The 26,543-nt window shown below is 37.0% G+C and overlaps 8 protein-coding genes across 14 annotated transcripts; 5 read left to right on the top strand and 3 right to left on the bottom strand.

Annotated features, from left to right (window-relative positions):
• The first annotated feature begins 588 nt into the window (after nucleotides 1-588).
• LOC17899293 (uncharacterized membrane protein At1g75140) lies at nucleotides 589-2,878 on the top strand. Its single transcript, XM_006306424.2, has one exon. The coding sequence runs from the start codon at nucleotides 840-842 to the stop codon at nucleotides 2,667-2,669; it is 1,830 nt and encodes a 609-aa protein (XP_006306486.1). The 5' UTR covers nucleotides 589-839; the 3' UTR covers nucleotides 2,670-2,878.
• A 303-nt stretch (nucleotides 2,879-3,181) lies between these two features.
• Nucleotides 3,182-5,179, top strand: LOC17898955 (arabinosyltransferase RRA3). The gene is made up of 2 exons (XM_006305844.2): nucleotides 3,182-3,594; nucleotides 3,896-5,179. The coding sequence occupies exons 1-2, from the start codon at nucleotides 3,424-3,426 to the stop codon at nucleotides 5,009-5,011; spliced, it is 1,287 nt and encodes a 428-aa protein (XP_006305906.1). The 5' UTR covers nucleotides 3,182-3,423; the 3' UTR covers nucleotides 5,012-5,179.
• A 108-nt stretch (nucleotides 5,180-5,287) lies between these two features.
• LOC17900034 (protein BRASSINAZOLE-RESISTANT 2) lies at nucleotides 5,288-7,411 on the bottom strand. 2 transcript variants are annotated; one of them, XM_023789208.1, is made up of 3 exons: nucleotides 7,330-7,411; nucleotides 6,723-7,036; nucleotides 5,288-6,259 (listed from the first exon to the last, which is right to left on the bottom strand). In XM_023789208.1, the coding sequence occupies exons 2-3, from the start codon at nucleotides 6,981-6,983 to the stop codon at nucleotides 5,519-5,521; spliced, it is 1,002 nt and encodes a 333-aa protein (XP_023644976.1). In that variant the 5' UTR covers nucleotides 6,984-7,036; nucleotides 7,330-7,411; the 3' UTR covers nucleotides 5,288-5,518. The 2 variants fall into 2 exon arrangements, with proteins under 2 accessions (XP_023644976.1, XP_006305153.2); XM_006305091.2 differs by lacking the exon at nucleotides 7,330-7,411 and having other exon boundaries at nucleotides 6,723-7,162.
• Nucleotides 7,412-8,608: 1,197 nt separating this feature from the next.
• On the bottom strand, nucleotides 8,609-11,253 carry LOC17899088 (methyltransferase-like protein 2). Of its 2 annotated transcripts, none has more exons than XM_006307567.2 (8): nucleotides 10,451-11,253; nucleotides 10,234-10,373; nucleotides 10,085-10,118; nucleotides 9,839-9,914; nucleotides 9,572-9,749; nucleotides 9,388-9,477; nucleotides 9,201-9,300; nucleotides 8,609-9,063 (listed from the first exon to the last, which is right to left on the bottom strand). In XM_006307567.2, the coding sequence occupies exons 1-8, from the start codon at nucleotides 10,932-10,934 to the stop codon at nucleotides 8,903-8,905; spliced, it is 1,263 nt and encodes a 420-aa protein (XP_006307629.1). In that variant the 5' UTR covers nucleotides 10,935-11,253; the 3' UTR covers nucleotides 8,609-8,902. The 2 variants fall into 2 exon arrangements, with proteins under 2 accessions (XP_006307629.1, XP_023644975.1); XM_023789207.1 differs by having other exon boundaries at nucleotides 8,965-9,063; nucleotides 9,201-9,293.
• Nucleotides 11,254-12,319: 1,066 nt separating this feature from the next.
• On the top strand, nucleotides 12,320-15,406 carry LOC17898512. Of its 4 annotated transcripts, none has more exons than XM_023789210.1 (6): nucleotides 12,320-12,825; nucleotides 14,197-14,323; nucleotides 14,464-14,615; nucleotides 14,696-14,755; nucleotides 14,847-14,915; nucleotides 15,024-15,406. In XM_023789210.1, exons 1-6 carry the CDS (start codon nucleotides 12,613-12,615, stop codon nucleotides 15,138-15,140), a joined length of 738 nt encoding a protein of 245 aa, XP_023644978.1. In that variant the 5' UTR covers nucleotides 12,320-12,612; the 3' UTR covers nucleotides 15,141-15,406. The 4 variants fall into 4 exon arrangements, with proteins under 4 accessions (XP_023644978.1, XP_023644980.1, XP_023644979.1 ...); XM_023789212.1 differs by having other exon boundaries at nucleotides 12,321-12,825; nucleotides 14,479-14,615; XM_023789211.1 differs by having other exon boundaries at nucleotides 12,322-12,825; nucleotides 14,479-14,615; nucleotides 14,693-14,755.
• A 711-nt stretch (nucleotides 15,407-16,117) lies between these two features.
• On the bottom strand, nucleotides 16,118-17,153 carry LOC17900365 (pathogenesis-related protein 5). Its single transcript, XM_023789209.1, is given in 2 exon segments — nucleotides 16,118-16,890; nucleotides 17,047-17,153. Coding segments are annotated over 2 exon segments (753 nt in total). The 5' UTR covers nucleotides 17,102-17,153; the 3' UTR covers nucleotides 16,118-16,192.
• Nucleotides 17,154-19,195: 2,042 nt separating this feature from the next.
• LOC17898520 (E3 ubiquitin-protein ligase RNF185) lies at nucleotides 19,196-20,570 on the top strand. Of its 2 annotated transcripts, none has more exons than XM_006304116.2 (2): nucleotides 19,196-19,310; nucleotides 19,652-20,570. In XM_006304116.2, exon 2 carries the CDS (start codon nucleotides 19,693-19,695, stop codon nucleotides 20,380-20,382), a length of 690 nt encoding a protein of 229 aa, XP_006304178.1. In that variant the 5' UTR covers nucleotides 19,196-19,310; nucleotides 19,652-19,692; the 3' UTR covers nucleotides 20,383-20,570. The 2 variants fall into 2 exon arrangements, with proteins under 2 accessions (XP_006304178.1, XP_023645383.1); XM_023789615.1 differs by lacking the exon at nucleotides 19,196-19,310 and having other exon boundaries at nucleotides 19,652-19,747; nucleotides 19,840-20,570.
• Nucleotides 20,571-24,093: 3,523 nt separating this feature from the next.
• On the top strand, nucleotides 24,094-25,452 carry LOC17899921 (probable galacturonosyltransferase-like 1). Its single transcript, XM_006304805.2, has one exon. It carries the CDS (start codon nucleotides 24,302-24,304, stop codon nucleotides 25,358-25,360), a length of 1,059 nt encoding a protein of 352 aa, XP_006304867.1. The 5' UTR covers nucleotides 24,094-24,301; the 3' UTR covers nucleotides 25,361-25,452.
• The last annotated feature ends 1,091 nt before the right edge of the window (nucleotides 25,453-26,543 follow it).

The raw sequence follows: 26,543 nt of genomic DNA, 5'->3' as shown, positions 1-26,543 counted from the left end.
TGTGTTTTGAATAATCGAGAGCTTTGCTTCACTGTGGCCAAGAAACTTCACGTGGAGGATCTATGGATCTTGTCTTTGATCAGCATGTGTATTATTTTTCTATGGTTTTGGCCATCTAAAGTAGTCGGCGGAATTTTTTTTAAAAAAGGTATTTCATCATCTTTGATCCACCTGATTTATAGGCAGAGCATATCTTAAGTTCCAACGTCTTATTAAAATATGTGAACATTTTGTTCAATTTTATGTTCTCAATATCTCACATTAAAATATAATACTTCTTATAATTAGTACTCTATGATATCATATATAATTATAAATCTATATGTAATCAATCTGTTAAGTTAGATCATATTTATCTAAGTTGTCATTCCGGTTGAAAGCTAAAAACAAAGTTTCAAGTTTCTTCATTATTTACAAAACTAACAACAAACGAGACATTAGCAATATATTAATGGAAATAAAATAGTAATTAAAACCCTTAAAAAAATCAAATTAATAAAATTAAAATTAAAATCTGAAAATAACATCATAAAGGTAGTCCTAAAAATATCTTAAGACATATCTGATCTCTTCTTACTTACTTTTGTCCTAACCTAAGCTTCACCGTGACTGAAGACGACCGGAGCCAATTCCGGACACAAAGATCAAATTTTGACACTTTGTTAGTTATCTTACATCACCCAAACAAAATCTCTGTTTTAGACTTTTTTTTATCCAGATCCTAAAATCTTCATCTCCTACAGATCCGCATAAATGGCGGTTACTCATTACTGATTCAGACAGAAAGAAAAAGAAAAGAAGAAGAAAGCTTTCTGCTTGAACCCTTTTCAATTATTTTGATGGCGGATCTCCGAAACGGCAAGTCCTTCTTTTTCTGCTTCTCGCTTTTAATCTCCTTCACTTTGCTTTCTATATCGCCGTCGTATGCCACCGAGTCTCTGGTTATCGAAGATGGTTCCACCGATGTAGCTGTCTCGGTTAGCGAATCCAATCGAGAATCTGTGCTATTGCATAATCTAGAGGAACTCGTTAAGAATCTTACGGAATTAGTCGCTAATCTAGATGCCAAGTTATCTGAGACTCCACTAAAGGAGAAGAACGAGATCACTAGATCACTTGATGATGACATCGGAGAAGAGAAGGAGAGAGGAGGAGGAGGAAGAGCTAAGGCGTTTTCAGTTACGAAATATAGTCCGTTTTGGTCGGAGAGGTTTCAGTTTACATCAGCTGTGAAACTCAATTCCGATGCGACTTGTATCAATGTGTTACCGTTTAGGGACTTCGAAGGTTCGAGCAAGTACTTTGCAATTGGTGATTCTAGAGGAAGGGTTTATGTTTTCTTGAGAAATGGTGATGTTTTGATTGAGTTTTTCACCACTGTTGATTCTCCCGTTACAGCTATGGTTTCTTATCTATCGATTTTTAGGAACTCGAGTTTCGTGGTTACGGGCCATCAGAACGGTGCGGTTTTGTTGCATCGGATTCACGAGGGATCGAATGGGGAAGACTGGAACTCGAATTCTGTTTCGATGGAAAATGTTGGGAAATTTGATATAGATGATTCGGCTGATCCTGTGACTCTATTGGAAGTGCATCATGTGGGTCGGGTTAGGTATATATTGGCGACGGATTTAAGCGGGAAGCTCACGGTTTTGACTGAGAACAGGACAGTTTATGGGTCGGTGATGCCATCGAGTAGACCGCTTGTGTTCTTGAAACAGAGATTGTTGTTTCTCACTGAGTCTGGTGCTGGTTCGTTGGACTTAAGGACCATGAAGATAAGAGAAACCGAGTGCGAAGGACTGAACCATTCGCTTGCGAGAACTTATGTTTTTGATGCCTCGGAACGGTCTAAAGCTTACGGATTCACATCTGATGGTGAAATCATTCATGTATTGCTTCATGGAGATATAATGAACTTCAAATGTAGGGTTAGATCCAAGAAGAAGTTTCAAATGGAGGAGCCAGTAGCTTTACAATCAATCAAAGGCTATCTTCTCGTTATCAACGAAGAAAAGGTTTTCGCTTTCAATGTATCGACTCAGCATTATGTTCGTACTGCTGGCCCTCGGCTTTTGTTCTCCGCGGGCTTAGAAGAGATCAGATCCGCGTTCTTGAGCCATCGCGAATCATCTTCAAGAACCGCAATAGTAAAGACGAGGCCTTTGATAGCTAGCGACCGAGAAAATCTTCTTGTGATCGGTTTAGAAAATGGATATTTCGCGGTTTATAAGTCGAAGCTTCCAACTCTCAAAGGAGACTTCAATACAATGCTTTGGAGCAGTCCGGTGTTCTTCTTTATATTGTTTCTATTTGGAGCTTGGCATTTCTTTGCCAAGAAGAAAGAATCGCTCACCGCATGGGGACCAGATGATCCTTTTACTCCAACCGCGGGACAAAACAGCTCAACGAAAGAGCCGGGTTTCACCGAGCCTTCAAGAAGAAACGACGACCTCATGGATCTACGGAGAAGGTACGCTGGTGGTTCGTCATACCGGTCAGTTGGAGATAACGACCCGAGTTCGAGAGCTCCGGTGGATGGAAACTATAGAACAACCGCACAGGATCATAACAATTATCGTGGCGGCTCGGGTCTTGATTCAAACGGGTTTGGTAATAGAAGAGACCATTTGTTTGGTAACAACAAAGTTTTGGACAACGAAAGTTAAAAATCTTTGGATTACTTGCAAATTCTGGCACGTAACCACCAATTACTTCAAAGGGAAAATGTAATCTTTGTAAGTTTATAAGCTCTTAAAGGTTTTTTTTTATTCACCGTTCGTTTTTAATTGGCAAGTCTCTTCAATGTAACTCTGGTCAAAGAATTTGCAAAGTTTCTTGATCAATGAATTTAAATAAAGATGCGATCTTAAATTTGACAGCTTAACAACTTAATCTCAATCATATTAGTCAATAGTCAAGATGTGTTTTTGGTCTATCATGTAGCTCATGAATGATCGTGCTAGCAAGTGGATAAATAATAGATGTGAGTTTGTTAGCCTTTATTTTTAAATTTTCTCCTTAAACTCGATTTATAATCTGTTATGTTGACCGTCAGATGAGTCAGCAGAATAGTCATCTCATCCAAGGGTTGAATTTCATCTTCAACTGGAGAATACCAGAAACGAATCTACATCGTGTGAAGTAGAGGAACATTACAAACAAGCTTTTGATTCATCATCGTCGTCTTCGCAGACAATGCCAAACACAAGCTCTCCATTTCTCAACAACTTCAAAAGCCGGAAGGTCTGACCCTGAGACCACCGTAGAAAACAGTACATTTCTAGGGTTTTACTCTGATCCACCACATTGTTCAAAAGTTGTTTCGTTTAGGTGATCAAAGGAGGAGTCTTTTTCTCATCTTGAGCTCCTGGGTCTTCTCTTTTGTTCTCGCTGGTATAAGGAAGAGAAAATTCAACGGCCATGGCGGGTCGTAGAGATAGAAGCCAACAGCTCCGTGGATCTCGAATTGCGATCGCCATCCTTATCGGTATCTTTATCGGTTGCGTATGCGCCGTCCTGTTCCCAAATGGCTTCTTCAACTCCAACTCGTCGTTAGCAGTTAATGAACGCCTTTCTAAATCAAGCAACCAGGTACTGCATCTTACCCTTACACCCTAATATCTGTAAAGTTTCAATTTTTGTTGGGTTCTGTGATCGAGTTACATACTTAGAATGATTTGACTCAGCCATTATAGGTATTAAGGGGTTAGTGTCTAAACATTGAAATTCTTCTTGGTGATATGTTAGTTGGAGATAATTTTTAAGCTGGTTTGGTTGATTAATGGATATTGCATCTGATTTTGGAATTAAGCTGAGTTGTTTATAGATAATTGAGGTTCGTAGTTAACTTGGTGAAATTTCATCACTTCTTGGTGCTTTCTTTTTGGTTTAGGTTGGATCATCAGCTTGTGAATCGCCTGAACGAGTGAAAATGCTAAAATCAGACTTTGTATCTCTCTCAGAGAAGAATGCAGAATTAAAGAAGCAAGTCAGAGAGTTAACACAAAAGCTACAGTTAGCTGAGCAAGGATCAGACAGTGCACGAAAACAGGTTCTAGCGTTGGGAACACAGATCAAGGCGGGTCCTTTTGGAACTGTCAAGAGTCTGAGAACTAATCCAACTATCCTTCCGGATGAATCTATAAACCCAAGATTGGCAAAGATTTTAGAGGAGATTGCTGTTGATAAAGAGGTGATCGTGGCTCTTGCGAACGCAAATGTGAAAGCAATGTTGGAGGTTCAGATTGCTAGCATTAAGAGAGTGGGTATAACCAACTACCTGGTTGTTGCATTGGACGATTACATTGAGAATTTCTGTAAAGAAAACGATGTTGCGTATTACAAGAGAGATCCAGACAAGGACGTGGACACTGTTGGGAAAACCGGAGGCAACCATGCCGTCTCTGGGTTGAAGTTCCGTGTGTTGAGAGAGTTCTTGCAACTCGGTTATGGTGTTCTTCTCTCGGATGTGGACATTGTCTTCTTGCAGAACCCATTTAGTCATTTATACAGAGACTCTGATGTGGAGTCAATGAGCGACGGCCATGATAATCACACGGCTTATGGATTCAACGATGTGTTTGATGAACCATCCATGGGATGGGCTCGGTATGCTCACACGATGAGGATATGGGTATTCAATTCTGGTTTTTTCTATCTAAGGCCTACGATTCCAGCAATCGAGCTGCTTGATCGTGTGGCAGATAGACTCGCCAAGGCAAAAGTATGGGACCAAGCGGTTTTTAATGAGGAACTGTTTTATCCTTCACATCCTGAGTATATTGCTCTACACGCATCCAAGAGAGTCATGGATATGTATGAGTTTATGAACAGTAAGGTCCTTTTCAAGACTGTAAGAAAGAATCATGAACTGAAGAAGAAGGTGAAACCGGTGATTGTTCATGTAAATTACCATCCAGATAAGCTCAATAGAATGCGAGCCGTGGTTGAGTTCTACGTAAATGGTAAGGAAGACGCTCTTGATAGCTTCCCAGATGGTTCTGAATGATTCACCTGAAAAGCAGCTAGGCTAAAAGCTTCCCCAGTTTCTTGACATTTGTGATTCTAATCTATTTTACCTTAATTGTTCCCATGTTTACTACTTCATGCCTTCTGCTTTCCTTTTTTTGTATTATGAATTTTTGTGTATCTTACAGTTAAAGTCTTTTTTTACCTCTATGATCTTGTTACTTCGCAAAGTCTTTGCTTTTAGTCTTTCTTATTTTCTCTGTTTCATCGTCCCATAAAGTTGAGGTCTGAATGATATATATATAGCTCAAGCCACTTAAAAAAGTAATATTTGTAAAGTTTTCCAAGACCTAAAAGGAATGATAATAGAAACATACATCTTAAACATTCTATCTACAAATAATGCGTTTTGAAACAAACTCACTGGTTCTATGAATAAACGATTCTAGTACAAGTACCAAAACCATGAACTGAATGAGCAACACACTAAAGACTCCAATCCTTCCTTCCAACATGCCATAACGGGTTCCTCTGTTCTTCATTTCAACTACGAGCTTTTACCATTACCAAGCGTGAGCTCTAGATCCTCCATAGCGACATCATGGATCCTCTCCCCTTCCCATGGCTTAACTTGGCTGTTCTCAAATTTGAAATCCGAGCTTTGACCAATCTCTTGAGTTGCTGCAGTGTTTGGTGATAGCTGCTGAGGAGCAGGTTTGACAAGATTGAAGGTAGGAGAGGCTGGCACTACAGAGGCGCCATGGAATGGCTGTTGTGAGAACTTCTGAAAGCTTATCCAATGGCCAGAATCAACAGTGGAAGAGTCAGATTCATCGCATTCAGGTATAGTAGCTGGGGCATGGAACTGGCGATGATGGGTGGGACTGGCAGGTGCAGAAACCGCGTAAAACGGGTAGTTCAAAGATGTCATGGACTGTTTAGCAGCCATGGACATGGATTGTTTGGTAAAAGATTCCCAAGTAGGCAATGGTTTGGGGTTTCTCGAAGTTGGGGATGAGACGGGTGGAGTGACTGGACAACTGTTTGAGATTCTTAGCGGAGGAAGCGAAGAAGGAATTCCACCATTCCTTAGGAAAGGGAAGATTGTGGAGATGTTGTGGGGGTCACCAACACGAGAAGGACTCGGGAACGAAGAAGACGATGGACTGACTTGGTAAGAAAGGATGGGGCTATCGAAAGTGGAAGAAAGAGGGCTTTGGTTATGAGAAGAGTAAGGAGTGGCTCTAGAGGATGATCCAGCCATGTCACCAGGAAGAGGCTTGTGTCCCTGTGTTGATCAAAGAACAAAAGCAAAAACAACTCAATGTCACAATCAAAGAATAAAAAAAAAAAACAACAGTAGTGTAAAGAATTTGGATCAAATGAATCCTTTCCACTAATGTTTATGTAACAAAAACTGCAAACAAAAGTAATGGCTAAGATTTTCAGATACTCTAACAAAAGCTAAAGAAGAGAAATCTAAATATAGTAACCCAGAGAAAGCAAATGTTTTAAAGAAAGTTTTAATTCGGTTCTAAAATTCACATTCTCCAAGTCAAATCAGAAGGAATCTAGATCCAATTTTAGAATAAAACTGAGTTTCCCCTCAGCTCATAGCCTAGACAAACGAAAAAAAAAAAAACAATTTAAATCCAAGAACTAATCCAAAACAACATCAGATTCAAGAGAGAAAACATGAGAAACAAACACAGATAAGCTCAGATCTAAACCAAAAGCGATTAATATCTGACCTTACGATAAGTAGTGCCGTCTTCTTCAACGACCCAACCAGCTTCAGAACAGAGAGCCTTGAGCACCTCATTGTTGTCACAATGTTTTGGAAGATTGTAGTTGCCTTGAGCTCTAAGACCGGTGTAAATCTTAGCCGCGACAGCTCTTCTCCGCCGCTCTCTCCTCCGATTGTTCTCCCTCTCTCTCCACGACGGTTTCCTCCTCGTCGCCATCGCCGCCGCTGCTGCTGCTGACGTCGACGTCGCTCCGTCGGACGTCATCTTTCCTTCCCAACAAATCCTCAAAACACCGGTGGGTACGGATGATGAATCAGCTGAAGAAGAAGAAGATGGAGAAGAAGAGTGAGAAGTTAGTGCTCACGAGGAATACGCTTTTTTCTTCTTCGCTGGAATTATAGAAGAATCTTTTTTCTTCGTTATATTAAAATTAAATTAAAAAAAATAAGCAAAGAAAAGCAAAAAGAAGAGGATGATATGGTGTGAACGAATGTTCGAGTACGCGCAGGTTCATAATTAAACAAATCACCGTTGATATGACTTAAAACAGACACGTGTCAAGTGGGATTTGACGAATGGGTGAGGATAAGTGTGGTGTATTGTAACTTACAGTGTAGAATTGCGTAACGAATCAGTTGAGAAGGAGTACGTTATGTTTATGTTTTTTGTTTTGGTTGGGTTATCTCAGTCTTGTTTGTGTAAGAAGAATGAGCAGATTTATACAAAGAGAGACGACGACATGTGGGGATGTGTGTAAATAGGAAGTGGGTCTTTGGAGTATGACCGGAAAAACACACCATCTGATTGGTTTTTTTTTTCTTAAGGGGTTTCGCCATGTTAAAATAGAATACAAATTGTTTTGAGCCTCAATAAACCATTTAAATGATTTTTTTTGTTATTTTAATAACTAATGTGTCACTATAGTATAGTATATTTGAAATAAGTATATAAAGATAAGAGTCATTTCACTATAGTATGAATAGAAGAAAATGAGTGGTTACTTTTGTCCTGACTATTTCTTATTTTGTGTCTATCCTTTTGTTAGCTAGCTAGTTTCGTATTTCTTAACTTTGTTTTGTATTTTAGCCAAATTATTCTTGTTTTATAACCTTACAAAAACATACGTCAAACGGATCGTTAAATGTTAACTAACTAAATATTTTATGGTATGGGCATAGTGCTTAAGCTAACTCTATTGCTTGCTCATGAATGAATCTATGGCGACATTCCTCTATGGAGTACGACCAAACTTGTTTAGAAGTCCCAAAGAGAATCTGTGTGTTGGGATGGATACATTAGACTAGCTACCAAAACTCCTTCACTTTTCGTAAACTTAGCAACACTGAAATTACTAAAGATGGTCGTAACTCGTAAAATGTAAGAAGAAGAAAAAAAGAGACTAGTGAAACCTATTGAGTTTCCATATAACATTGTTCAGAATACTTTATCATTATTCCAGTCAAATGGAAAGCTATATGTTTGGATATTGTATGGCTAATTTGTTTTGGTGATTTGTAAAGCATAATATATAGTACTGTATTACTTATTTCATTTGAATGCGATTTAACAATCAGCTATATTCGCAATTATTGTTGGGGCCTTTCACCTTCATTGATCATGTTTTTATTTTATTTTAATATGAAAAAATCGCATAGTTCATTGAACACAATAGGAAAACTGGATAGTGGATTTGCCCCACACGTAGACCCATCGAAGCAGATATGATCTTCCAACAACAACGAGTAGTCACTTATTCAATTTATTTAACACGCTTTTGCCCTTTTATTTTATTTTATTGACAAGATAACAAAAATCTATGTATAATGTAAGGATGATGATATCAATATTCACTTATTCAGTATATAGTATGTGATCTGCTGCTTGTACTGAAACTACTGATAATATATAATTTTATTTTCCTCTGAAGCATCTGTGAATCTGTGATGATCACAGGAAAAGAAAAAGAAAAAAGTTACTAAATTGACAGTACAGTTACTGACTTCTGAGACAATAATCTAACACTAGTTGTTTCAACTTCAAGCTTCTTTCGTCTGACTGACTTTAACGTTTGTTTCTTCAAGCGATGTCGTTTTCTCAATACCGCACCTCTAATACTAACCAAGGGTTCTCCTCACTGTCCTCTGTTTCAAAATGAACCATGGAGAAACGAACATGAAATTTGGCTACAACCTGTTGATACACTCATTATCTTTCAAGAAGTATTTTGAGTCCTGAAAGTGAAGTGGTTCGTTTCCCCAAGAGGTCCATCCGGCAGCCATTTCCCTAGCAAATAGCTCAAGGCATCGAGCAGGTTGAGACCCGGGGACGTGTTTCATGAGTATCTCTAGAGAAAGTCGCAATAAATAAATAAAAAAAGAATCAGGGAGCTGTACAGAAAGAATTTGAAAAAAATGCTTTGTGCTGTTGAATTTTATGAAGCCAATCGCAAAACAAAGCTCTTGAAGAATTGAATAAGTTTACCTCCAATTGGGGGTTTCCTCGAAAATTCTCCAGGGATGCTTATGATTACCTGGTTCTTATCCAAGAGTGTAAAATTTGACCTATGTTCTGATCCTGCAAGCTATAAGACATATACATTACACATGGCTGTTTAAACAGAAATTCCTTAAACAAATAATTCAACTAACAAAGAAAAGAGCTGATTTACTTTGGTATAGCGGTAGCCTAGTAGAAGATACTCATAAGGTTTATGATGGACCAGGTCCAGATCGCAAATCAATGTACCATCTGGTTTCACCTAAAACATTTACATAGCCAGCGTGTGAATTCAAAGTCATGTATGCAACTCAGAAACCAAGATGGGGCTTGTGAGAGGTCAAAGATGGTCTCACCTTTAACCAATACATTGTAGCAACATACTTGATTCCCCAAGCAGGGAATAGCTCTTTCTCAACAAAGTTAAGTAATTTCTCTCTATTGGTCACCCATAAAGCGACGACAGCTCCTTCAGCATGAGCAAGCTGCTTGATCGGGAGGGATAAGAAGTATCGGTTTGGTAAAGTAGGATACCTAAAACAAAGAACCAAGAAACATGGATCAGGACAATTTTTGATACAAAAGTTGCTTATTCAAAGGCATACTTTAAGTCAGAAACAAACTTTGATTTCTGATGAGCACTTGCATTTTCCCATGGTGGATCAATAACTATAAGATTGAAGCCTTCTGCAGGTTTAGCTGCAAGTATGACCCAAAAAGATTAAATACATCGCTATGCACAATCTCCTACCGATATGATCATAACTGATCTTTGAACAAATGACTAAGGACCAAGCAAACAATGGCAGAATACTCTAAAGCTCAACTTTTAGCAAAATCTCTATTCAGGAATATAGCACAATAGTTACCAGGAACGAGGTTTCGGATGTGCAGTAAATCAGACTTCAAGGCAACATGGGAAAAAGAAATGTAAAATCAGAAGAACCATTCCTCACATCAACTAAAAAATTTCATCCTTTATATAGAATTCAAAACAATGCCAGGAAATATCACCAACCATGTAGAAGGAACTCTTTGTAGGCATTATATATCTCCGGTTGGAAAACTCAGCTTCAACTTCTTCTCCGCTCTCGTTCACTACTAGGTTATTGAACACTTGAAACACTCTCTTTTCATTGCACTTGTCAATTGAGCAACCTAATAAGATCAATCACACCATCAAATTGATGGGATTCTAATAAGATTCAGCAAGTGAACTAGAAAGATACAAAAACCTTTATCATCACAATGTAGATTGAAATTGAGTGTGATCTCATACAAAGGAGCTTGCCACACTCCTCCAAGCTCAACAAAAGAGAGTCCATCGTCACAACACTTAGTTAACAAACTAGAATCATCACTCAGACCTTTCGTTAAACTCAACAGCTCTGTTTCTCTTAGAAACGATTCATGGGATTTCGATAAGAAGAGCCTCGCATCTTGATGGCGACGATCCGAAGCTTGCTCTCCTGCACTAGGAAGCTGAAAGCTAGGGTTTTTCTGCTTCCGTTTTCGCTTTTTCGGATTAGGGTCTCTGGGTTGTAGGTTGAGATGCTTCGAATTGAAGAAACGAGTGTAGTAAGCAGAACGCGAAACCTTAAATTTAGTGTATGAACGATTAATAAGACGAACTGGGTCTAAGAAGAACCAATCGGAGTCGTCGGATTCGTAGATTCCCGAATCAAGGAATTGTTGAGCTAGCTTATCAGTTTTCGCCATTAACGACGGCTCAAAACACTCTTCTCTAGTCTCTCCGGCTTCAAACAAAAACGCCGGACGTATAAGAATATATTCTCATTAAACCCTCGAACTTGCATAATTGAACACAATTAGCCCCCTAATTTAAAAATGTAACAAGCAACCCCAAAAATCTAGTTCCAAAATTCAAACACTTGTGAAGTATCCGGTAAACCACCAACGGATGTTGATCATTAAAATCATACAGGCAAAACCCATTTATTATAGATTCACATTTGTAGCTTAAGGTTTAAAAACAATAAAGAGCAAACGTATGAAAAGAGTTTGGTTTTAATGGAGGGGAGGGAAATGGTAAGCATTAAAAGGAGCTGAATAATTGAAGCAGGGGTTTGGTGAGGGGTCGCTTTGATAGTTTCCCCAAATATGGGGACGGTTTTATTTGTGGGGTGCCTTTGTAAACTGTGTCAATGACAATGACCCCTTCCTTCTTCTTATTAAAAGTTCTACACAACATAATTTGATCCTAACCTGTAATATTTTCATCATGTACTATTTTTCATCTACTAGTAATCTAAAAGATCAATCTATACAAGAAACGAGGGATAACTATTTTTTCTATACTACTAATCTAATTATCTATTGTCTCTAGTCTTACTATATTACTATTAGATGGTTTTGTATTGTTGCGTCCCTTGAGCTCTTTTGACTTGAATATTCGATGTGTGTTAATAGTAGTGTTTTCATTAAAGAAGAAGTGTTCTCATTAAAAGACATTTAATTACTCCTGTTTCCAGGTAGTATTTAAATTTTTGTTGTATATACACAATAATCGCATCAACTAACCATATTCAATTTGTTTATTTTAGTCATTATATGAGTTTAAATTATTGTTCAATTCTTATTTAACTGTGTTCGATACATTAATTTCACTTACTAAGCAGTACTAGTTACTGTGTTTTAAACAGAACCGGGTTTTCAGAAAAAGTAAAACTCTTTTTCGTTTTTTGATAGAAAAGAAAGGAAAAAAAATCTAGTAATGGAGGAAGCAATAATTATGTAAGAAAAGAAAATTATAAGATAAGGACAAAAGAAGTTCCAAAATTTTCAAAACGATTGGAAAAAAAAAAAAGATGACGTGAAGAAGGGTAGAACCGTCATTTAATGAAGAAACGGGTCCCATACAACCCTGTCTTTATTAAACACCAGTCAACCATTCAGGTCAATCGCGTGTTCTTAAATTACAAAAAGTACCCCTCCGGTTAAATCCAAAAGAAAAACAAAACCGGGTTCTGTTTCTTTTTTTCGTAACGCATATAGTTTCAGTACAATGCTTACGTGGCGAGTGACAAATGGTTAACGTGGTGGAAACTGGTCTCTATCAAGCCTTCTCTTTCCCTCCTAGCTCCTTCTTCTTCTCCTTCTCTTTCTTTTTTTACTCTGCTTCTTCTCTCTCTCATCTCTCATCTCTCATCTCTCTTTGCTTCTTCTTGTGGGACAAACCCTAAAATTCTTTTACATCGATCTCTTCTCTCCAGTTTTTTCCCGCTCAATCATCTGATCCTTCCCTCCCTCTCTCTCTCTCTCTCTATCACTTAGCAATGCATGATCTTCGATTTCGTATCAGGGTTATGAGCTGAAAAGTCGAGGTGGGTCTGCTGATCTGAGTTTCTATATAGGATTAAGATAGAGAAGAAGAAGAATGCTGGAAGCTGTAGATAGCTCAGGGGTCGTCAATGGAGGATTCCCGCAGATTCAGAGCTTTTACGGCGATTGCAGTAGCGAAGAGGAGTTATCAGTACTGCCACGTCATACGAAAGTGGTGGTCACCGGAAACAACCGTACGAAATCGGTGCTTGTTGGTCTTCAAGGTGTTGTCAAAAAAGCTGTCGGTCTCGGTGGTTGGCATTGGCTGGTAAATTTCTTTCCTTTTCTGGTAAAAATGTGATCTTTGTTGTTTCCTTTTCCGTTTTCTTTTTTTAGTATCTTCTTTCCATCTACTTCATCTTTATTAGTGTTCCTCTCTTCTATTGGATCGGTGAATATAAAATTGGTGTTTTTCGAATTTTGAATTTCGAATTTGGGTTTTTTTTTTTTCTTCTTCTTCTTGATTTGCTAAAAAAATGATTTTAGTGTTGTTCTGGGTAATGTCTTCTTTAAATGATAGATCATCAATGGGCTTTGATTTACTAGCTATACAGGTTCACTAATTAATTCTCATAATTTGCATTTAACCTCATCAAACCAAGGATCAAGAGTGTGATAAAAATCAAATCTTTTGGTCATTACCAAAGTTTAAATCTGTAAATGTTTCGAAATTCAGGCTATTGATCTTCTTGCATGCATGTTAAGCATTCAACTCACCATTACTGCTGGATTTCACACTGTTTAACTTTGCATTTTGGACTTCTTAAGCTAGTTAGGTTATTCATGAACCCTTCATTGATTTTTTTTTCCTTTACTAATTTTATTTCTTTCTAGTAACAGTTTGTTTGCACCAAATAAAGTTACTGAAACATCTTTTAGTATCTTTGATGATTCTTGCTGAGATTCAGGCTCAATTTCAGGAATCATCTATAGGAAGATGGACAAGGGATTTTTGAGTTTTAAGTTAGGCAGCAATTAAAAAAAAAGTCTACTTTTATTTTCGCGCCTGTTCGGAAAAATCATCATAACAAATATGCACTTGTTATCTAATTCTCCATCATGTTTCTTGACAATTTTTTCCCTTATGGATTCAAGCTGGCTCTTTTTAAAAAATTGTTTTGGCTTTGATTAATATGATAATCATTTGTTTTAGTGTTTTTTTCTTGATCTTTCTTTATTTGTTGAGTCATTTTCGTCCCCAAGCAGTGTCACTTCTGTCGATTTTTTTCTCTTTCTTTATCAAATCTTTTTGCTTTGGTTGGCTACTAGTTTTTATAATTATAATTTTTGCTCTGCAAGATCTTTTTGATAGAGTGTCTCTGTGTGTGTGGACCAAAAGGAGTAACTTCACCATATTCTGGCTTTAAACTTTAAAGAATAATCCAAATAGTTTTACGATTTTCTTCAGTCTACTCACGAATATATTTTACTATTAATGATATCACATTCCACCAGTTCTTGTCTCCCATAGTTCCTATGGAAAGAGTAAATAAATATAATAAATCTCTTTTTCTTTTTTCTTTTTTGAAGCATTTCTTCATATTCTCTTGTTCTTCTGGAGCTTCTTTATTTAAATCAATATGTCAGTACTTGTTTTATGGACTAAAGTATTTAACCAGGATGGTTGTTTGTGTTTTAGGTTCTGACAAATGGAATAGAAGTGAAGTTGCAGAGGAATGCGCTTAGTGTCCTTGAACCTCCAACTGGAAACGAAGAAGACGATGACCTTGATTTCGAAAGCACTCAAAGGAACGGCTCCGATATGAGTAAGTTTGGTTCTTTGATCTCTTCAAGAATTTTCAAACAACTTGGACAGAGATCTCTCAACTTTATATGGTCTCCAATGGAGTTAACTAAATGGCATATTGTTTATAACTGATAATCTCAGTCTTGTTTCTATGACAAGTTGTTTCTTTTCCAGCATCTGAAGACACACTGAAGCCTCATAAGTCTAAGCAAAGAGGGCAGAGATCGCGGTCATCTCACAAGGCAATGAGCAGGTCTCTATCATCTGACTCACAATCAAAAAGTTCGGGTTTTACTCCTCCTGAAAACATGGTATGCATTCAAAATGTTGAGATGTATTTCTTTTACCATGGAATGTAATATGACTGATCGTATGTTTACTGATGCAGAAGGTCGATCTTAGCAAACTGGAAATGCCTGCTTTACTGAAATATTGGCAACATTTTAACCTTGTAAGTTGATTTCAAGAAGAAACTAAGTTTTGTTTACTCAATCTTGAACTCTACTTTCTAATGTGCTTGCTTCTTAATAAACTCTGTGTAGGTGGATGCAATTCCTAATCCATCAAAAGAGCAACTAATTGACATTGTTCAGAGGCACTTCATGTCTCAGGTATACTAGAATCCTTCTTAGCCTTCATTGTGTTTATGGATTTGTCTTGATTTTGTTCTGATGATCGATATATAAAATGGTGTAAAAACTGTGGTGATATGATAACAGCAAATGGATGAGCTTCAGGTTATTGTTGGGTTTGTCCAAGCTGCAAAGAGAATGAAGAAGGCTTGCAAGTTGCAATCAAAAGAAACCAGAAACACTGATCTTAACTGCATCAGCTAAGAAGAGCCCTGACTTTTTTTTAACAAATCTTGTATGTATGGTACATCGACTTGTTTAACCATTTGTGGCTTGGTAAGTTTTAGTTCTTCTAGAGATGTTTGGCTAAAGGGTAGATGTTGTTTCTTGTTGCTTCTGTTGTTTAGCCATGTAAGTACCATCAAGAAACCAAAAAATGACTCTCTAAAGCTCCCAATTGGTAACTATCTATTCTGATACGATCATGAAAGATTGGTATGTTAGAATGTAAATAGACTTCTCTCACTTTATTTTTCTGGTCATTTTCTTTAACCTCAACTCAAAGTGAAATGATATAACTTTGAAGATACATCAGAGGAAGATGTAATAAAAACAATTAGATACAAAAGGGAAGTTCGAATCCGGTTTGTAATGTATTTAAAGCTTTGTTGTCAACCGCAACTCCGCAAGTGATACTGAATATATGAGCTGAGACCTGGGACCTCATTTTTCTTTTACTGAAAGTTAAAAGAGATTAGTTGTGTTTTACAAAAGTGCATCTGTTTTACTGGCATCAGAACTATAGCAGATGACAACACCATTTAGTTTCATTTTAGTCATATTCACAAGAGTGAGTAAAACAGTGTTGGAATAAATAAAATAAAATGAATCTTTTTCAACCACAATTTATAAACATCTGCCTCTTCTTGCAACATCTTCCTCTTCTTCTTTACTGTCGATAAATGAAAATGTAGCCTTTATGTATATCTGCTCCAAAAGAAAAAAATGACTTTACTCAAAGAACCTTTGATATATATATATGTAGGGTTTTTTTTTAAACATCAAAAAGGACGGTCATCTTTTTCATAAATATATAATCTTTGGTTAATTATTAGTTCTGTCTTCTCGTAAATAAAAAAGGTTATGCCGGCCTATTTCATATTTGTTTTAGAAACGTCGTCTTTGAGTTTGTGAGTATTTGTAAAGAGATTAAAATGATTAATTCTTTCTACCAAAAAAAAAATTGATTAATTCTTTCTCTTATTGTTGTTGATAAAAAATGAAGGCATTACATACAAATTGTTAATAATGCAAAATTAAGGACAGAAACTGATCAAGTAATTAGCATTAGTACAAGTAAAAGTGCTGGAAGCATCATCGTATGCATAGCTATACGCTGTAGGACAAGCTCCTTTGAATATCTTCGAGTAACTCGTCGGTGGACAAGTCTCCGGTTTATTAAAAGCTCCGGTGCAACAATACTCCGGTTTGTTAAAAGCCTCGCAAGCACTCTTGCACGCCACAACACCCCCCTCGCCCGTAACGCGTAGCTCGTTCGGACAAATCGCGTTCACGTCCGAAACGCATCCCGCGGTTTGACAATTCCCTGAGCCGCCTTGCGCTGTGACTTTCATCTGAACGTTGTATCCGTCCACGAGGCTCACGTCGTAAAAATCTTGAAGAACGGCGTTTAGTTTTCGTCCGGTGGATCCTATTGTGAACTCCGCCAGTGTAGCCGGTGGAGATCCTCCCGCGCCGCCGCATTTTAGTTTTCCGCCGCAGTCTCCTGTAACGCATTTCCCGGAGCCGGAAGAGTCGAAGTTACACCCCGTCCTACCCCAGAAACGACCGGATCAGCCCGGAGAAGCGGTAAAAGTGGTGGAAGATCCTGTAGGTAAGGCAAAGCCGCCGTCGCCGATTTGTGGGCCGCTTGAGGTGAGAATTTCCGGCCAGACGGTGTAGCTGCAGCCGTTTGTTATGGTGAAAACGGTGCCGGAGACGATGGAAATTGCACCTTGCAACAATAAGTTAATTAAGACTATTAAAATTATCACAAAATTAAATATGTAATGAGAGTGAGTAATTAATTTAGTAAGTAGAAATTGTGCTAAGTATACACTTAGCAGATGAGAAGAATTAATAGTGAAGAGAGTGTTTATATGTATTATACATGTGGCGATGATGAATGGAAAGAAGAGAAGGTGTACTCTGGAGGAAATCGCCATTTGTGTTGATTAGTCTGATCAGTATTGAAGCTGTGATGATGAGTTGATGAAATTAACGATGCTATTTATAATCCTTTGTTGGAGACGATTTTTCAATCATAAGGTGACACATGTATATGTTTCTTGTTTTTTTTTTTTTTTATGTGAATAAAAGGTAGTTTATAACGTAATATTAACGAGTCTGACCCAAAAAGAAAGAAAAAGACAACATTAATGAGCAAAAATTTTAAGGTTAGAAAACAAATAATGAAAGTAAAAGTCTGTTGTCAGAAGAAGAAATGTACGTTAAAGTTAAAAATGATACACCTAAGTTTGTGTTGTATGCTAGCTATTGAGTATCTAGCTTCGTTTAGTTTTATGTTTTTTGTGTTTTGTTTCTTTTGGGTAAGAAAATCTACAAGTATTCAAGTTAGATACGTATATTGGCATGTCCTTGCTGTTTAACAGTATCCTTTTGGATACTTTTATTGATAATAATAACCTTAATAGAAACAAATAATTCGGATTTGTATATCGGAGTAATGATAGTTAAGTCTCTAAAAACTAGTAGATTTTTACGAGTTATAAGGAAGAAAAAAACAGATTGATACGTAGATTGTTCAACTTCTTTTTCTTTTGACTAGAAAATATAATTCCCAATGCATCACACTATACGCGTTCCATCATGGGTTAAAAATGTTAATCATCTTTTGATTTTTCAAAGTTATATCGAAAAAAATGTTCAAATTATAAGCAAAAGTTTTATCATCAAAAAGTGTAAGTCAAGTAGCTCTAGTTGCTTTGCAAAACGGGTGGAAAGCTATAAAGACCTACGTACATGTAAAGTGTTTTATTACGTAATTAACCCTCTAATTAGAAATATACAAACTAAGACCATCTCCAATGGTTAGCACCAATGGAGAATGCTTACTTATTATTTTGCATTAATTTTAAAAAATAAATTCATAAGTAGCCCTTAGTCTCTACTTAAAGTGTTAATTTAGACTACAAAGCTTACGAAAAATGTTTGATTTTGCATTAAATATAATGTAATAAATATAGGCAATGTCTTAAGCTTATCATTAAGCAATGCCAATGGAGTTGCTCTGACTCAGTAGATGCTAGCTTCAATATTACATAATTTTATTTTATTTTCATTTGTAGCTTTACGATCAACCTCATATGCATCTTATTACAAAATTACACGAATTAAGTTAGAAAAAGAAGCTTAAGAGCAAAGCAGAGAAAACAGGTTCAGCGGTTAACACTTAAAAGTAACATAAAAAGGGAAATGAAACTATAATGCTTGTTTGGTTTTAGGTTTCTCACAGATTTTTCTATTTAAAGATGATCATCTCGCATCACCTACAGCTGCTCAGACAAGGTTTTTAAGGAACAAACAAAACCATGTAAAGAAGAAGAAGACTGTAACCCGAAAAAAGATAGATATTATATAGGTGTGCTACATTAATGAGTGTTTTGTCTCTCACGTGTTGTCATCTTGAAAAAACAATGTTAACTTCGTCTTGAGACCGACCAAGGTAAGGTTTGTCATGCATGTAACACTTGCTTTACCGACCAAATTCAAAACATGTCTTATGTCAGTGACCTGTTTCTTAATTACTCAAGCAACGTAACTCCATTTTTGTCATAATTCCATTGAATCAATCCATACTACTGAAGGATTAGCTCTAAATATATTTGATTTAGCCATGAAGTCGAGACATTTCTATTCTGCACATTGCATCCAAATCAACCTTTGTTTTGGTGTGTTTGCACTTTGCAGCAATCAGCAAAATAGTGAGGGTAAAACCAACACTATGACACATTGACATTTAACCTTAAGCCGCCTCAATTACGTTGTCTTTTAATCTTGTTCCCTATTATTAATCTACTACGTCCATAAGATTGATATCTAACCTAATCGAACGGCCAGTAATATAGAGTTGACTTCACATAGTCCATCCACTAGTCCTCCGTCACGTGTACATACATGTGCCCACGCGGATTCTTGGACCATTCCAAGGGACACGTCATATCCGCGGGTAAAAATAAAGAAACAGGTAAGAAAATATATAAATAAATAATATTATTAAACAATCAAAAGATGAATGTTTCGTCGATGAAACTTGTCTTTCTCCGGCCAACAAAAACCTTAGCCCTTAAGCGACCAGTGTTCCTTGCGGTTTTAGCGATCGTTCCTTAGATCCCTTCATCGGCCGATCCAACGGTATATTTGTATATTTACGATCATCAATTGCTTCGTCTTGGATTGTTTCAATTTTATTTGGTGTCTTGTCTCGCTTTTCGATTTTAGTGTCTGTTGTGTTAATAATTTGGTCCGATTAAGAGATCATCTGGTTATCTGATCGCCGGAATATATAGTATGACCGGTGATTTAATTTAAGTGGTTTAACGGGGGAGATCTAGAGGTTTATGATTGTTTTGGTCCATGAGATTTGTTTGATTAGTTCAAAGTAAAATCTTACTCTGTTTATTATCTTTCTTATTGGTGTTTGATTTCAGTTGATTTATTATATGCTGCTAAACCTTGTGATAAACCTTGTGTAGGAGGACATTTAAAAAATCAGAGAGTTTTTGGTGAATCAATCATGTCTGATGCCCCTTCTTGTTCTAGCGGCAATAACACAAGCGGCAATGACTCTGGTAACTTTGAATGTAACATCTGCTTAGACTTGGCTCAAGATCCTATTGTTACTCTCTGTGGTCACTTGTTCTGTTGGCCTTGTTTGTACAAGTGGCTCCATCTCCATTCTCAGTCTAAGGAATGTCCTGTTTGCAAAGCTGTCATCGAAGAGGACAGATTGGTTCCTTTGTATGGTAGAGGTAAATCGTCTGCTGACCCTCGGTCCAAGTCTATTCCGGGGCTCGAGGTGCCAAACCGTCCTTCTGGACAGAGACCCGAGACTGCACAGCCTCCTGATCCCAACCATGGTTTTGCTCATCATCATCATCATCATGGGTTTGGAGGGTTCATGGGAGGTTTTGCTGCTCCCATGGCGAGTGCGCGGTTTGGGAATGTTACTTTGTCTGCAGCGTTTGGCGGTTTGATTCCTTCGTTGTTCAACCTCCATTTCCATGGATTCCCTGATGCAGCCATGTATGGAGCTGCTGCTTCTGGCAGCTTCCCTCACGGGTTCTCAAATCCATTCCATGGTGGACACTCTCATATGCATAGTTATCAACGGCACACAGGTCGACAAGGACAACAAGATAATCAGTTGAAGATCATTCTCCTCGTTGTTTTCGCTTTCGTTGTGTTTTCCTTCATCTTCAGCTAGTGCAGAAAACGATTAGCTAGCTGTAACTCTTCTCATTTTAAAAAAATTCTAGACCTGATTGCATAAAACCTGAGAAAATATGCTTTGATTTCTGATCTGGCTTGTAATCTGCTACTTAGCAAATTGTTCATATAATAATACCTGTTGTTGGATTCTCTTTACTTAGAGATTTGACTTGCGAGTTTCAATACTTGTGTTCTTTTAGTTTAATTCTCATAAGTGTTGAATCGATCATTACTCATCAGTCATCACCATGTGTGTGGTTGGCTTCTGGATTTTTTTTTGTTACGTTTTGGAGCCTCTTATTTGTATTGAAAGGTCACTAATCAGGCTACAAAGTATCCAGTGATAGATCAAGCTGCATTATTGTCTCATTGCCTGCACAATGTTTGGCTGTTCGTTAAGGGAGATTGTCTTTAAGTTTACTTTGTCTCCTTGCACTTTCGGCTAAGCTTTTGCAGGAAATAGACCATTCTCTACTGTTCATAGCTCCAGTGGAATTGAAGACAAGACATAAGATGCTCCCTCCCCTACTACTTATAACCTGTAAGAATATTAGCTAGCTACGAGAAGAATTATATCTGCCTTTGGAATTCAAAAAATACTTATTTCAATTTGGTCTCAGTTGTATCTCTACCCCCCTTTTTTTTTTTTTTTTCTAATACCGAAAACCGATAGTGCATCCAAATTTTTCATAATTATTAGGAAACAGGATAACTATTTCAGAAGAAGACTAAAGCTATGGCTTTTTTGGAATCTATGGAAGTGAATGTGTATACCATAAGGCATAAATGCTTATTCGAAATCTAAACCTTTGAGACACTGAGACCCATGTAACTTTTAATTTTTCTTGTCAGAGACACATATCACATATGCAATATCTTCTTCATATGTACTTCTAAAGTTATAGTTATACATTTATATCGCATACATACATGAACATGTATTAATTAAAAGCTCTCCCTTCATGCACACATGCATGACACATGCTTATTTATTAGTATACATGCATTACGTTCGTTTCTATATATATTTATTGAATGTATCATCGTCTGGTCGGTCCTCATCGATCACATAACCTGATGATTTAATAGAGAACGCATTATATGTAGTTTGATTCAAGACAGCAACTCAATATCTATTGTAGTCAGGGATGCTTTTACGTTTGTTGGCACAGCTTTATGTATTAGCCTTATAACTTTTAACTAATATCACACGCCTCGGACGGTAGTGTTGTATTATATACATCCACAAGAAAGAAAGAAAAAACCGTAGTTTGAAGAAGTAACCATCGTTTCATGATTTCAAACAGCGAAATAAAATGAGTTATGTTTGTTGCTAGATAGAGTAATCGTTTTGTGAGAACCATAACACTATAAAATGAAACTAGTTTTGCTTTAAAATACTATATGAAAGGTAAAATATAGAAGAAGGTAAGCTCAGCATCTCTCACAATGCTTTGAGTTTTAGCACCCAATTCCCTTCGGAAATAAGTGAAGGGGTTTTCAAGAAAAAACGATGGCCCAACAGATCAAGTTGGCTTCTTAATTAATTATTCCTCTCGTAACTATTTTAATTTCACATTGATTTATAACTTTTACTCTATGAAAAATCATTGTGCAAGGTGAGATTTGATTGGTATAGAGTCTATAGATAGAGACATATGTAAGTGAAAACGTTAAATTAGTTGTTATCTACTGTTCTATTATTTAGCGGTAGTAAAATTCTAGGATTAGCTTGAGTTTAGATAAATTTAGAAAACTACGTTCAATTTGTTTGTATTGTTATTATCGACTGTGATCGTTCAACCTTTTCTTTCTACGCATGTTAACGTTTACCATGTCGATGATGACGATATGCATATACGAACATTTTCGTATCTACATATACATATATACTGGAGTCTCTTTATATGGTGTATTACAGGGAGTTGTCTTAATCGCGGGTGTTTTACATAATAATGAAAGGAACTTGTATATGTAATAATAAAATGAAAACTACAAGGAAAAAGTGCAAAAAAGAGGGATGCAAGAAAAGGAGAAATTAAATATGTACTATAAAGTTTAAACAATTAAACTCTAATAAAAAGAGTCTCTCTAGCAATATTAACCCAAAACTCTAAAGTAGTCGCGAATTCACATTTGGTGATGAAAGAAAAGTCGTACCATTAGGATTTGAGATATATTATTCCATTTTCACGTTTGGCCCACGCGTCTTGCTTTTCTACGTTTATCTTTTTATGATGCTTTTTTAAGTTCTTTTTTTCTTGTTATATAGAACAATTTAGAATAGTTTATTTGTTTATGTATCATCATCATGGTTTTCACTGCAAATGTTCAACCATATGTTTAACTGTTTAACAAAACAACGAGCTACCGAAAATCAAAACTTGTAGTTGATGAAATGATTATTGTTTTATTCTTCAAATAAGTTGTTATTGCAACTTTAACGAATCTCTATCGCTCTCTCTCTTTTTTTTTATTCAAACGATCGATGGTAGTTCATGATAAACAAACTAACGTTGGTCAAAAACCAAAGATTCATTTTGAATTAAAACGTGTTTTTAATACACATGATAGGTAAAAATATTTTAAATTCGTCCAAATTTAGTTTCAAAATTTCACATTATAATTATTAGAAAATTTGAAATATCTAAGGAAAATAAAATAGGGAAACCCACTTCCTGACCATGTGCCCATTCTCCATGATCCCAAAAAAATAAAGAAAATTCAATCATTGAAATTAAAAGACGACCCATTTTAAAATAAATAAAAAGTCTTTTAACCAATAAACCAACCAAAAAAAATAAGAAAAGCAGTGGCAGAAATATATAAAAAAATGCAAATTGGCGTTATAAAAGAAATTTCAAAATGGATCACCAATATATCATTAAGTTTTAATTTCATTTCACCTACAATTTCCGTAGTCATGGAAAGTGACAAAGGACCATAATAGAAACTTCAAAGAAAAACCTAAAACCAAAAAAAAAAAACTTAAGAGCAAAAGTGAATAAAGAATGTTAAACTTATAAAAGCTTCTTGAACGCTAAACATAAACATCTCAACCATAAGAATTATAGGCCAAGTCATGTATTGTATCATTCTTGTTGTACTGTCTGCACAGCTCGTCAAAACTTATTCTCCAAAACATTCATTTCACGTTTTCTTTTGCAATCGCGAAATCTTACTAAGCAGTAGCCACATAATTTTTCTTATAATTCCTCAAGAGATATATTCCAAAAAAAACAGTTTGTTTTGTATTGTATGCAAAGCCAAATATAACGATCTTACGTGTATAAATTTGTTTTTTGATAAGTACTTATCAGTTTCATATATCAACTTCCATGTCGTTTCTAATTTTGTGCATTTTGTAGTAAGAAAATTACCCAAAAAATTTACAAAGACTACTCAAATCTCATTTTAATAAAAAAAAAATAATTAAATTACCAATTAATAATGTTACATTATATAGCCTATAACGTGGATCTTCACTGATTTTCGGTAATCATGTGGATGCAATAAATTCCCACACTTCTTCATTCCATATTTTCTTAGAAAATATATAATTTAAGTCGACAAAATTATAAAATTCAGTAATAGTTTTTTGTATTTTTAAGTCATATTCACATTAATAAAATTTTTAAAATGATGAAAAGGGCTTGGAATCTAATCAATATATAATTTTTTTTATGAGAGAAACCCAAAATCTAAGCAAAACCCTTTTTAAATATATTTTAATATGATTTCTCTCTCTCTCTCTCTCTCTCTTACATACATATTACATAGAGTAGAGAGTAGAGACACACACATGATAAAAAGTCTGAGAGACAGCTCTTCTCTTGCTTGTGTTCTCTCTCAGTTTGAAGAGAAACAAAACCTTCCATTACAATAAGAGAGTTCGTTGTCTGAGAAGAGAAACCATGTCCCAACAACAACATCTTCTTCTTCTTCTCATTCTTGTCTCGCTACCACTCCTCATCATCATTCCCATTTCCGCCACTCCGGTTCTCCAAAAATTCAAAGAAGCCCCTCAGTTTTACAATTCCGCTGATTGCCCCTCGATCGACGACGATGACGTGGCGTCCGCCAAACCGATCTTCTGCTCCCGCCGAGCCGTCCACGTGGCCATGACACTCGACGCCGCCTACATTCGCGGATCAGTCGCCGCCGTGCTCTCCGTCCTCCAACACTCCTCTTGCCCTGAAAACATTGTCTTCCACTTCGTCGCCTCCGCTTCCGCCGACGCCTCTTCCTTACGCTCCACCATCTCCTCCTCATTCCCTTACCTCGATTTCGCCGTCTACGTCTTCAACGTCTCCTCCGTCTCCCGCCTCATCTCCTCCTCCATCCGCTCCGCACTTGACTGTCCTTTGAACTACGCAAGAAGCTACCTCGCCGATCTCCTCCCTCCCTGCGTCCGCCGCGTCGTCTACCTGGACTCCGATCTAATCCTCGTCGACGACATCGCTAAACTCGCAGCCACGGATCTCGGCCGCGATTCAGTCCTCGCCGCGCCGGAGTACTGCAACGCCAATTTCACTTCCTACTTCACATCAACCTTCTGGTCGAATCCGACTCTGTCCCTGACCTTCGCCGACCGTAAAGCCTGCTACTTCAACACCGGAGTGATGGTGATCGATCTCTCGCGGTGGCGTGAGGGCGCGTACACGTCACGCATCGAAGAGTGGATGGCGATGCAAAAGCGAATGAGGATTTACGAGCTCGGTTCGTTACCACCGTTTTTATTGGTTTTTGGCGGTCTGATTAAACCGGTAAATCATCGGTGGAACCAGCATGGTTTAGGAGGTGATAATTTCAGGGGGCTGTGTAGAGATCTGCATCCTGGTCCGGTGAGTTTGTTGCATTGGAGTGGCAAAGGTAAGCCATGGGCTAGGCTCGACGCAGGCCGGCCTTGTCCGTTAGACGCGCTTTGGGCTCCTTACGATCTACTTCAAACGCCCTTCGCTCTGGATTCTTGACCACTCTCCCTTTACTCTTCTTCTTTTGTTTTCCTTTTTAATATACCGGTACATATACGTATACATAATCATATATATAAATATATACAGGGAGGTGATTTTTTGTTTTTCATGTACATCGATTCGTAAATCATATATAACCCAAAAGAACAAAAAAAAAAACATTTTGCTTTCTGCTTTTTGTTCGATGTTTTTTTTTTGTTTTTTTTCATCGGTTTTGGTTTGTTTGGGAGTATAGAAGAGAATAATATTAAAAAGTAATACCAAGTGAGTGAGTGACCAAAAGAATGAAAAAGGGGATGAAAGCTTTTAACTTCTTCTTAAAAAATGTCATTTTATCAATGAACTTTTTTGAACGAGTGGTCTATTTGGTCAATTGTTTCCCCATAATGATGAAATAAAAGTTATTGCGCATTCAGAAAGTGGCAAATCACTGCGTTTGCATTTTTTTGGGTTTAATGTTCATACATATATACATGCATGTACGTTATTAAAAAAATGTAATCGCTAGCTAGATGAATAACTTTTTGTCCGTTGTTAATATCATGGGGGTAATGTTCGAATGAGTAAAGAAGGGAATGGAACAAATGGAACTTTAGAAACCGAATTTAGTTTTGCCAGCCGTAAAGAATCTATAATTGTACATCTTGATGACTCCATTGTCGGATTGTAGCTATGTGTAGACGGTTCGTAGGTTGATGAGCACATGTGTTGCCTCATTTTCGAATTTCCCATCCATCGTCCCGTCGTCTTTACAAAACAACATCACGTGTCTAAAGTTTCGCTATCTTCAATTTTTGTGTGATTTTATACGAACATACCAAACCCAACCCAAAAAAAAAAACGAAAACCAAACCATAGTAAATAAGCACCTTTCCACGCATATATTCCCAAGAGAGTACTATGGATAGGAATTAGGATAGTGGGATACTAGCAAGGTAGCAAATGGTAGTAACGTAAAATATCTTGAGAAAAAGACATGTGCACTTGTTGAAAATGAATCGTAACGTTTTGGAGAACACATATGCTTAGCGGAAGGAAAAGCAAAGTAAACCAAGAAATTGTAGTCACTCACCCGCGACGTCCTCATGCTTGTGCTCGTATATGTTATATAAGTAGTAGATCCATAAATCCATAATGCTGATCTCTAGTTTATTAACACAAGAGAAAGTCTAGGGAAATT

This window comes from Capsella rubella, unplaced genomic scaffold, assembly GCF_000375325.1.
Source record: "Capsella rubella cultivar Monte Gargano unplaced genomic scaffold, Caprub1_0 scaffold_1, whole genome shotgun sequence".
NCBI lineage: Eukaryota > Viridiplantae > Streptophyta > Magnoliopsida > Brassicales > Brassicaceae > Capsella > Capsella rubella.
Note: the sequence above shows the minus strand (reverse complement) of the source record. Positions and strands in the feature narration are given on the sequence as shown.